This window comes from Suricata suricatta, chromosome 15, assembly GCF_006229205.1.
Source record: "Suricata suricatta isolate VVHF042 chromosome 15, meerkat_22Aug2017_6uvM2_HiC, whole genome shotgun sequence".
Taxonomy (NCBI): domain Eukaryota; kingdom Metazoa; phylum Chordata; class Mammalia; order Carnivora; family Herpestidae; genus Suricata; species Suricata suricatta.
This window is the reverse complement of record NC_043714.1, coordinates 77377783-77388960: the sequence shown is the minus strand read 5'-3', so window position 1 is coordinate 77388960 and position 11178 is coordinate 77377783. Positions and strand designations below refer to the sequence as shown.

The 11178-nt window shown below is 63.0% G+C and overlaps 2 protein-coding genes and 2 long non-coding RNA genes across 5 annotated transcripts in view; 2 read left to right on the top strand and 2 right to left on the bottom strand.

The window, feature by feature from the left end:
• ZFP41 (ZFP41 zinc finger protein) overlaps positions 1 to 473 on the bottom strand; it is a 10939-nt gene extending 10466 nt beyond the window's left edge. The window contains exon 1 of one of the 2 annotated variants that reach the window (XM_029923275.1): positions 384 to 473. The gene's annotated coding sequence lies outside the window, so the exon portion shown is untranslated. The remainder of the gene's footprint in view (positions 1 to 383) is intronic. The other variant, XM_029923276.1, reaches the window with a different exon arrangement.
• On the top strand, positions 219 to 1829 carry LOC115278767. The gene is made up of 2 exons (XR_003903092.1): positions 219 to 437; positions 1100 to 1829. It is a non-coding gene; the product is annotated as an uncharacterized LOC115278767 (long non-coding RNA).
• Positions 1830 to 6998: 5169 nt separating this feature from the next.
• Positions 6999 to 8169, top strand: LOC115278770. The gene is made up of 3 exons (XR_003903094.1): positions 6999 to 7044; positions 7186 to 7272; positions 8115 to 8169. It is a non-coding gene; the product is annotated as an uncharacterized LOC115278770 (long non-coding RNA).
• A 2659-nt stretch (positions 8170 to 10828) lies between these two features.
• Positions 10829 to 11178, bottom strand: part of GPIHBP1 (glycosylphosphatidylinositol anchored high density lipoprotein binding protein 1) — a 2064-nt gene continuing 1714 nt past the window's right edge. The window contains exon 4 of the mRNA XM_029923280.1: positions 10829 to 11178. This exon is cut by the window's right edge and continues 3 nt beyond it. Within this exon, the coding sequence (XP_029779140.1) occupies positions 10954 to 11178 (225 nt within the window). The 3' untranslated portion in view covers positions 10829 to 10953.

Below are 11178 nucleotides of genomic sequence, written 5' to 3'. Positions count from 1 at the left end.
TCTCCCTCACCCCTGTGACTCTTCCCTCGTCCCGCGCCCCCTCCCTCGCCCCTGCGGCTCCTCCCTCACTTCATCCTCCCCGCCTTCACCCCTGCCCCCCTCATCCCTGTGCCCCTCCCTCACTTCCTCCTCCCTTCCTTCACCCCTCCCTCATCCCTATGGCCTCCCTTACTCTTTGCCCCCTTCCTTGTCCCACACCCCCTCCCTCACCTCATCCTCTCCCCCACAGCCTTCTCCCTCACCCTTGTGCCTTCCCTTGCCCTCTCACCCCTGCCCCCTCACTCATCCCTCTCCAGCTGCCTGACTGTGCTCCTCACACACAGCAGGTGCACTTGGCATGTGCTCAGTTGCACCGGCTGCGCTCCCCCTGCCCGGATGCTCACCCCCAGCTGTCTGCTTGGCTCCCTGCCACCTCCTGGGAGCTCCGACTGCTCTGGGTATGTTTTCTGGTTCCCGCAAACTTAGCTGCTTAAAACGCTTGTTTGTTCCCCCACTTCCTTGGGGCTTGTGTGCAGACGTCCCGGCCTGGCGTGGCTGGTCCCCTGCTTGGTCTTGCCCGGCTGCATTCTCAGCTGGAGGCTCTACCGTGGACGGGTCTACTTCCACACTCCTGTGGTTGGTGGCAGGATTCATTTCCTGGTGGCTGTGCCTGCGTCCTACTGGCTTTTGGTTAGAGGCTGACCTTAGGTCCTGGTGGCCCCCTCCATGGCCAGGTCCCAACATGGCTGTTTGCTCCTTCAGGGCCAGTGGGAGTCCTCCCTTCCCGGGCTGCTCTGGTGGAGTGTCACAGAAGTAGCCCGAGTGTGGGAGTCACCTCTTGTGACCCCCATCATAGAACAACAGAACCAGAGGTGTGACCTCCTGTCACCATCACATGTGACCTAACCACAGGAGTGACATCCTGTCACCTCCGCCAGAGTCTGTGGCTTAGAAGCAAGTCCTAGGAGCCACCTGCACTTGTGGGGGGAGCAGAGTCCGTAACACCACAGTCGGTCTCTTCTCCCACCCCCGACGCCCCCACCCTGTCCTGCATTTTCTCATAGCACATCCCACTCCGTACACGGTGTGATCTCCTTATCAGTGTGTTTACCACCTGCAGGCGCACCCAGAAGGGCGGGCGGGCTCCGGACCGCAGCAGGAAAGCAAGTATTGCAACCAAGTGGGTCAAATGATTTTTTTTGTTTCCCGGTTATGTTTACACAATACTGTCAGTTATTAAGTGTGCAACGGCATTGTGTCTAAAAAACAACGTAGGTGCCTTCAGTACAAAAATACTCTGTCGCTAACAACAGCTGGCCGTCACCTGAGCTTCCGGCCTGCGCGGCCCTCTGCTGGGGGGGGGGGGGCTGCCCCGATGCTGCCGGCCGCCCGCTGGGCCCCTGGCGGCTGTGGAAGCCGGGGCGTCGGTGGGAAGTTCTCAAACACGACGACAGCGTGCAGTGTGCTACGGCAGTGGGCCCGTTTTGTCCCGAGCGAGGTCTCCCGAGCGTGTGATGCTGTTTGATAGGATGTTACTCTGGGCCACGGTAGAGTGGTCGTTGGGACCCCTTAGCATCCTTGAGAAAGTTGTTTTTCAGGTGCCGCACAAGAGCGGGTGAGGCAATGTCATGAGGACAGAGCCCCGTGTCGCACGGCCGTAGAGGCGTCCCGGTGACCTCGTGGTCAGTCAGCGCCAGGTGGCACGAGGCGGCAGGCCCCTCGGCGCCGTTCATCCGAAGCCGTTCATCTCAAAGACCTGCTGCCTGGACCCCACTCCGCAGGGGCTCTGACTGATGGGAGGAGGGGAGTGGACACGCAACGCTGGCATTTAAACATTTTTTAAATGTTTATTTATTTTTTGAGAGACAGAGTGTGAGCAGGGGAGGGGCAGAGAGGGACACACAGACTCGGAAGCAGGCTCCAGGCTCCGAGCTGTCAGCACAGAGCCCGACGTGGGGCTCGAATTCACAGACCGTGAGATCATGACCTGAGCCGAAGTCGGACACTCAGCCGACTGAGCCCCCCAGGCGCCCCCACACTGGTATCTTAAAAGTGCCCTGCTGATTCTGTGGGGCAGCCAGGGCCCAGGCACTCGGCGAAGGCTTGGACTCGGAGCAGGTGGAGACATGAGTCCGGCCCTCAGGTTAGGACGTTCCAAGAAACACCGATTCCCCACCTGTGGGCACGTTCCTCAGTTATGAGTCACACAAATGCACCGAAAAAACCCACATCTGACCCCGGGAGCCTACAGTTTATGACAAGGCGGGTGGTAAGTACCGTCATTCTCCAGATCTTCCCCTCGCTCACCTGCGGACAGGTTTACCGGCAAGCGAATTACTAGGGTGGTGTGGGCCGCAACAGGCCAGGGCAGCCCGGCCCCCAGGTGACACGGCCCGCGCCCCCCGCGGCGGAGAGTCACTGTCAGGGCCGAGAGCCTGGGGCCTGTCCGCATGGCTCCTTCCTCCAAGCCCCAAGCTTCCCTCACTCAAGCCCGTGCCTCAGCGAGGACGGCGCGCCGTCTGGAAGGGAAGCGCCCCTGCGCTGGTGCCTTCGGAGGCCTCCTCTCTGCAAATGTCCTGAGGTCAGGGTTTCTGGGACCGGGCCTCCCCACGCCGTGTGCTCTGCGGCCGGATGAGAGCTGGGGCCCAGATGCTGCCACATTCACTGCTTATCTCGGGCTCCTTTTGGGAGGAATGCGGACGCGGAGTGGGGGGAAGCACGAGTGAGGCTTTCCTGTTTCTCCAGCCCTGCCCCCCTCATGCCCCCATTCTCTAAGAGCCTGTGGCCAAGTGCCAGGACCCTCACCCCTGCAAGCGGCCGCCCCCCTGCCGCTTCCTCGGGGTGGTGGGGGTGCCTCTGTGCAGGGATCCTCCTGTGAGGCTGGGAGGCCTGAGTGTCAGGTGACACTGAACCACATGGGACCCCTCAGCAGCTTGCCGGTGGGAGCCCATGACCTCCCTCCTTCTGGAAAGTTCCAGATGAGATTTGGGTCTATCAGCTTCCGCAAACCTGGCAGTCACCAGAGGGCCAGGGTTCAGCAATCAACATCCTCAGGGACGTCCTGCTTTTGGGTCAATGCCTCATCCTCACTCGGAGAACAAGGGCAGGAAATGCACTGTGGCCACCTGCTTCCTGTGTTGGGAGAAGGGAAGTCCCGAGACCACCTTAGGACTCAACCCTGGGGGTGGGGTGAGTGGACAATGGCGGGCCACCAAGGGGACAGGGGGGCAGGAGGGGGAGGAGCCCAGGGTCATGGGGAGGATGGAGGCTGCAGGGGAGGGGCGCCCACGGAGGATCGCACGTGCCCTCCCCCAGGCCCCTCCTCCCAGGCGGCAGGTCCTGTGGGCCCAGAAAAGAAGGGGGCACAGCATTCTTCCTGAGCTTGCTCCCAGCGTCCATCGTCGGGACTGGATGGGGCACCCAGAGCCCTGAGGCGCCCTGGGCTGGTTTCAAGGTGGGGGTGGTGACGCTGCTTGGGTAGGGGTCCCTCGGCCCAGTGGCCTTGTTTGTCGTCTCCTTGTTAGGGACCACTTGTCGGGCAACAGAAGGGAGCAGGGTGAGTGGGTGGACTCAGTGCTGGGGGGATGGAAGGATGCTTCCCCAGGGAAGAGTGCGGGGCGGCACCCCAGGAGCAGCTCGGGGTGAGAGCAGGGGCCATCCAGTCAGCCCTGGCATTGGCGCTGGTGCCTCGCACGGGTCCTTGGAGAGGGGTTCTGCTTTTCTCCAGTTTTGTGGGCAAGAGGGCTGAGCACAGAGAAGCTACATGGGTGGCCAAGGTCAGCTCCGGCTCGTGCGCTGCTCTGTCGTCTTAGCATTTCCCATGTCGCACGGACAAAGGCCAGGAAGCCTCGGTAGCACCCACGCTGCAGGGCAGAGCCTTTACCCAGGGCCACCAAGCTCCAGAAGTTTCCAGCATTAGGCTCTTGAGGAGCACCCTCTGGGGGTCCCAGTACTCGCACGTGCCCTGGGGTAAGGGGAAGGCTCTGGAAGGTCACTCAAGTCTGACCAAGGCCCAGAGGCCCACCTGCAGCCTCTCCCTGTCCTGTGCCGCTGGACTCTGGGACAGATGTGTCCTTTGCCCATGGGTGCCCTGGGCCCCCTGCTCAGGGTAGAAGCGGGGACCCCGCAGGAGTGCGAACCATCACCCACTAGCGTCCCCAGGAGGCCTGTCTAGACCAGGGCTCTGGCACCTGCAGGGCCGACTTCTTCCGGTGGAACCGCCGGGTCACAGGGCACGCTGGCTCCAGCCCCGGGCCCCAGACACAGCCAGTCCGTGCGCCCACTTCCAGATTCCCACGGAGCTCAACATCTTCGGGGCTGCTCGCGGGAAGTTGTGCGGGACTCCACCGCCCACACGTGCCCCAGGCTCCCAAGGGCTTGGGGGGGGGGGGTGTCCAAGATCCCAGTTCCAGTGCAGAAGTGGGGCCTGTGAGTTGTTAACCTTAAAAATAAAACTTCCATGGGGTGCCTGGGTGGCTCGGTCAGTTAAGCGTCCCACATCATCTCACGTCACGATCTCACGGTCTGTGGGTTCGAGCCCCATGCGGGCTCTGTGCTGACAGCTCAGAGCCTGGACCCTGCTTTGGATTCGGTGTCGCCCTCTCTCTCTGCCCTTCCTCCACTCACGCTCTTTCTCTCAAAAATAAACATTAGAAAAAAATAAAATAAAACTTCCAGTTGTTTTACCAGCAATAATGGGTTTATTCGGGAACGCAGAGAACCGCAGCCCACGGCAAGCTAGAGCGCAGACAAGACCGCCGAGCAAGCAGAGGCTCCTTTGCAGAGAAAAGGGGGCTGGGCGGGGCTGTTGTAAACTCAAAGTCCATTGGACTAAACTGGGAGCTGGAAGTGTAGTGGTTGCTCATTGGGTGGACTGTATCAGCCTCTCATTGGCTGGGCTGTTGCCAGGGCGGGAGGAAATCTTCCTTCTATCTGCCCCGCCATAAAGGAGTAAAGGAAGTGGTGGGACCGAGAGGACCTTGCTCTTCCTGTTGCACGTGCGGCGGGCAGGAGCCGAGGGGGTGTGAGCTCCCCCGCCGGAACCCACTGCTCCCATGTTAGTGAGGGTTCCTTTCATTACTTTTCGCAGTTGGGGTGCCTGGCAGCAGGCTGAGGTGGGGAGGATGCCATCCGGTCAGGAGGGACCCTCCATGGGGCGTGCACATGGGGTCTGCAGGCGAGCGACCGCACAGCCTCCTGAGGCCGGCCCAGGCCGAGTCACCATCGAGGCCACGGACTCTGCAGGACAGGGACACCCTGGGGAATCGGGGGTGGGGGTGGGGTTTGCGGGTGCGCTGAGAGCGGCCTGTGTTCATTCACAGAGAAGGTCTGCGTGCAGAATCCAGTGCTCTTGGCCGGGTGAATGCTGCTACCGCAGAACTCATGCAGGACACGGGCGTGAAAGGTCCGTGACAGGTCACTGAGCACGCTGATGGACAGATGGACGGAGTGCTAAGGAAGCCAGCAGGAGCACGTAATCCTGCCTGGCTACCAAATGTGGTCATAAAGGCTGGGGGCAGGGGTCTGGTGCCTGTGAGCTGAATTCTTGGCTTTTCGAACATGTGCTACAACCCCATCTGTCTGCAGGACCCCCCGCCTGGGCCGGGCTGGCACCACCAGACCCCATCTCCCCCATCCTTGGCAAACACCTCCCTCAAGTCAGTCCAGGACTGACGCCACTCTCTCTGCCCTCACGGAGCTCTGTCTCAGCCCCTTGTTATGGGCCAGACTGTGTCCCCAAAATCTACACACCGAGTCCTGCTCTCAGGGCCACAGAGGGTGACTGTGCTTGGAGATGGGTCTTTGTGGAGGTGATTAAGGTAAAGGAGGTCACCGAGGACCCTGGTCCAGGCTGACTGGTGACCTTGCAAGAAGAGAAGGGGAGGGATGACCACATTCGGACACGGGTTCACGACAGCCACCTACACACCACGGAGAGGCTTCTGGAAGAGCTGATAGTGGTGACTCTTTGACCTTGGACTGAGGGCCTCCGGGGCTGTGAGATGGCACGTTTGTGTGCCCCACGTTGTGAGCCCCAGGCTGTGGCACTTGGTCACTGCAGCCAGAGCTGACGAGTGCACTCCCCAACCTGGGCCTCCCTTCTTGGGCCTCTGGCAGGGGCAGAATGCCAGCCGATTCTCACGGGACTCCACGCCCCGCACACGGTAGTGATGTCCCACACACCAGGAAGAGGGGTGGTCTGAACCAGTGCCAGCTGCGGGGGGAGTGTGGTCCCCTCTGCAAGCCAGGGCCTGCAGTCTGGGTGATGGGGGGCCGGTGCACTCCAGGTGCGGGTCTCTGGCCAGGAGCACGTTCCAGGGAAAAGCCCAGTCCGTGGATTCTAAAGGAGAGAGGCTCCAGACATCAGCCCTGTGATGGGTCCCGAGACCTGGAAGCCGGCCCCAGGAATGCCCAGGCCCCCCAGCACTGAGCTCTGAGGAACAGGCTGGCTGGCGGTTGCCTTCAGAGTGGCCGGGAAGGCCGGGGGCTTGCTGAGTACATTGAGTCCACACAGAGCAAGGCGGGGCCAGCAGGCGTTCCCCAGTGTGGAGAGAGCGGGGCCCTGGGAGCGTCACCGGGGATCCAGCGTGGGTGTGGGCCAGGCACCAAGGCCAGGATGTTGCCCTGCTAGGCACGCATAGCTCTCAGGGAGGGGCGGGCAGGGGAGGGGAGGGGAGGGGGCCAGTCACAGAGATAACAAATGCTGGCCCAGGGCCTCAGCACTGAGCACTGCTGGGACACAGGCAGGCCCCCACCCCAAACTGGGCTGGGCGAGGTGGCGTTGGCCAAAGGGGGGGGCGTCTGCCTCTGCAGGCCCTGCCCCCGGCCCCGGCGAGCCCACCTTGCAGTGCACTGGCCTAGGCTGGGACCCTTGGCCGGACGATCTCCGCAGCGCCCCGCTGCCCCCGCCCTGCCCAGTCCCGCCCCACGCTCCACAGGCCGTGGTTATGGGCCCAAAGCCAAGGCTCTTTCCTAGTTATGCTTAGATGGATTTTCTGCTCCTTGTAGCTGAGTGCAGTGTGGACCGATCCAGACCAGACTGAGCGAGTCAAGGTCTCTTCCCAGGTGAGCACAGAGCTTCGCCTTGAGGAGGCCGTGGCAGGGACCGGGATGCCCGGGAGGGGAGTGAGGATGGACCGGGGCGGGGGGGTGCTGGTAGAATGGGGCCTGAGGGGGCCTCACTTCTTTTTTCATCCTGCTTCTCAGCTGGAATGTGGAGACGCGCGCCGTGCCTTTCACGTGGGCGTTGTTTTGTGCTCCCCGGAGCCGGGTCCTGGAGCCAAGGCCCCAAAGGTAGAAACTTTGGAGGAGCAAGGTTTGTGAGGGGCACATGGCAGCGGTGCTCTCTCCACCAGGCTCCTGAGCCCCCTGGCTCAGGTGCAGGAGTCAGAGAGCCCGCAGTCCCACCAAGTCTGTGGTGCTGCGCGGGCTGGACTTGGCTTCATGGGAGCTGGCTGCTCCGGGAGAGAGGGCTCTGCAGGTGTCTCCGAGCCCTTGGGGAGGAGATGACAGCAGCAGGGGCAGGGCTGGGGGGCTCCGGGCTGGGCTTTGGTCTGCCCCTCCAGTGTGCCTGGGCGGCACATTCAGCTCAGGGAGTTGACCAGCCTGTGCGGGCCGGGGAGGAACCCCATCCCCCAGCCACCTGTTTCCAAGGAGGGTGAGCGTTGGGGTAACCTTTTGGCCCCAGTGCCCAAGGTGGGTGGGTTCTGGGGAGGCCTGTCACCCTCTGGCACTGACACTGTCTCTCTTGCGCCCCCTGGGGTCTGCGTGCCTCAGGTGTCCTCCCCACCCCCGACCCGGGGGCCGGCATCCTCAGCTGCACCTTCCTTGGGGGTCTCCGTGCCTGTGTCCTCCACTGGTCAGAGCTCGCGGGAGGGAAGTGTGGTTAGAATTTGTCCCATGAGTTGGAATCAGGCACAGCCAGCTCTGTGACAGCCCCCGGTGGCTCGGGGCGCCGGGCACAGCTGCGTGCGCGCAGTGGCACCGGGAGCAGAGGGGAGGGTGGTCTGCCACTTCAGGCTGGGGGTGACCACAGCCTCTAGGCACAGGCGGCCGTGCCCACGGGGGTGGCATGGGGGCTCGCCCTTCCCCTCCGGCCCATCATGTGTTCAACCTTAAAAATCCCGACCCTCAAGGAGCCTGAATCCAGTAATGAGCAAAGGCGGGGACGTCTGAATCCTGTCTGGACGCAGGTGCACAGTTAGGGGCCACGCAGGGGCTGACAGCCACGCCTGACTCCTGGGCTGCGGCCCCTGTGACCAGGTGAACCCTTCTGCTGGGCCCTGGGATGGGGCTTTGTCCTCTGGGTCCAAGGCCCAGCGCACAGCCAGGCGGGTGTCCAGGGGCCTGACCTTGGGTGGCAGCTAAGCTCACTGCTGACTGGCGAATGTCCATGTCCCAGTCCCTGGAGCCTTGGACGTGCGGCCTCGTGTGGCAGAGGGCCTTGGCGGATGTGAGGGACTTGGGGGTCTGGGGATGAGAAATTGTTCTCGATTATCTAGCAGCCCCAGGTCACCACGAAGGCCCTTATAAGAGGCTGGTGGAGGGGGATCTGAGGCAGAAGGTGGTGCGGAGACAGAGGTTGGAGGAAGGGCTGTGAGCTGCGTGCAGGGCCACGAGGAGGCCAGGGAGCGGCAGGTCCTTTCTGGAACCGGTAGGATGTCCCGCAGCGAGAGGCTGAGGACAGGAGGGGGCGCACGAGGAGGTCTCCCGCCTGCTGTCTGCCAGCTGGAGACCCGGGAGCTGTGGAGGCCTGAAAAGGGGGGCTCCGGTGTCTGAGGGCAGGAGAGGATGGACGCCGAGCTCCAGAAGACTGAATGTGCCCGTTCCTTTCAGGCCCTCAGTGGACTGGGCGGGGCCCACCCACGAGGAAGGGTCGAACTTTTCACTCAAATGCTAATCTCTTCTGGAAACTCACAGACACCCAGAAGTCCCTGGGGCACCCGTCCAGTCAGGCTGCCACGCCCTCCCATGTGACACGCCCCCAGGCATAGCCTGCCGGCGCCTTCGTTTCGCCGCCTACTTGTTCAGGTGGGCTGTCGGGGTGCCGGGAGGGGCGGTGTTTCCGGACGGGGTGCCCAGCAGCCAGGCTTCTCCGCCCCGTCCCGTCCTGCCCACCTTGGAGCCTGTCGCCTGTGCCTCTCTGCCCTCAGGAGCACATTAGCGCCCCGGGGCGGGGGCAGGCTGCCCTTTCTGCTTCTCCAGGGGCAGGAGCGGGGGGGGGGGGGGGGGGGGGGGGGGGGGGGGGGGGGGGGGGGGGGCAGGTGCTGGCAGGGCCCCAGAGCCCCAGAGAAGGGACTGTCGCTGAATCAGGAGCTGGAGGCCAGGACAGGCTCTGCAGCCAGTGGCTTCGGGCTGATCCTGTGCCCCGGCTCCTACCTAGTGCTGAGGACCAGGAAAGAGTCAGCTCCGGAGACCTGGGTATGTGTGTGGCGGGTCCTACGCACTCGGAGCGCTCGGAGCACTCAGCACTTGGAGCACTCAGCACTCAGAGCACTCAGCACTCAGTACTCGGAGCACTCAGCACTCAGCACTCGGAGCACTTGGAGCACTCAGCACTTGGAGCACTCAGAGCATTTGGAGCACTCAGAGCAGAGCTCTAAGGCAGAGGCTGGAGGGAGAATACTGTGACGTGGGTGACACACTGGTGCTCCTAAAGTGGGGTGCGGGCAAGGCTAAGCAGGTTTCTGTTGATGACCAGGACCCCCATCAGCCGGCACAGGAGCCGGCCCGTGGGGCTGCACTGACGACAGCTCACAATTGATGAGTGCGCACCGCCTGCCAGGCGCGAGCTCTGAGCGGCCCACGTGGAGCCCGCCCGCCCGCCCTCCCAGCCAGCACACAGGGGACCCAGCTGGGGGTGAAGGCGGTCATCTGGGTCACGGAGCTGCCGAGGCGGGGTGCTCACGCGGGGCATGGAGTCGGGGGGGGGGGCTTAACTAACATTTTAACTCAGTGTGGCCCTCCCGAGCTCCACTGTCCTCTGCCGTGCCGTAGTGGGGGCCGTGGGGGAGCATGTGTCCATGGGCACGTGCGCTAGAGGGAGTGACGTGAGAAGGCACGCACATGCAGAAGCGCGCGTGTAAAAGAGCATGTGGAAAAGCGATGACAGAGAAACCCGGATGACGCGCTTCAACCTCACGGCAATTTATTTCTCTCCCAAGGAAAGGGGTCCGGAGGTGGGCAGCGTGGGGCTGGTATAGTGGCTGCTGGTCACCAGCCATCTAGGCCCCTTCCTCCATGCTGCCCTACCATCCTCAGTGTGCTGCCTCATGGTGCAAAGTGGCTGCTGAGCCCCAGCCATCATTTCAGCAAGCAGGAAGGAGGAAGGAGAAGAAAGACATGTCACCTCCACGTCAGGGATGTGCTGCCCCCACTGCTAGGCCTGGAGGTTTTCATAAATACGGAAGGAAGGAAGCAGCGATTGGGAGGCCATCCACCTGCTAGAAATACTTGATAGGCAGGACAGGACCTTGGGCTTCCCTACCCAGGCCTTGTTCCATGGGGAAACTGAGGCCCAAGACCCAGGCCTCCTCCCTCCTATCCCAGGGCTCTGTCTTGGCCAGCCCGGCCGCAGCGGGCACTGGGAAGCCTTGGGTTCTCTTCCTTAGCCCCTCCCACTGCCCACTTCTCAGGAACCCAGGCCACAGTCACGTGTGTGGAGGCATTCCAGTGGTGAGAGGGGGAGGAGAGAACGGGGACCAGCTCCCCCTGGCTGTGTGGACCCACCCCGTGAGCAGCCGAGGCCTGGACCTGAGGCCCAGGTGCTGGCACGGGCCGCGGGCGAGAGGCCACAGAGCCCAGGCAGGCGGACCCCCGAAGTGCACCCCGGGCAGGGAGGAGCCGGTGCTGGCTGGGCCACTGGAGGCGCTCCACGTTTATTCTCCAAAGCCGGGGCGGGGGGACAGGTGAGTAAGTGGGTAAGAGGGCTGGCCACCCAGGGTGTGAGCCAGGCTGGGCTGGGCGGGCACCCACTCAGGACCCCACGGCTTGGAGGCCAGGGAGGAGGCTGAGCAGGAGAGTGGCCACCATTGTGGGGCTGCTCTGGGGGCTGCCCGCCCCGCTGCCCCGTGGGTCCTGCCAGGGTGGGAAGTTGCAGAGGGTGGACTGACAGCAGGTCAGGGTCATCAGGGTCCCCGCCACTGTCCTGGTGAAGGGCTGACACGTGTCTACACACCACGCTGAGTAGGTGGTCAGAGG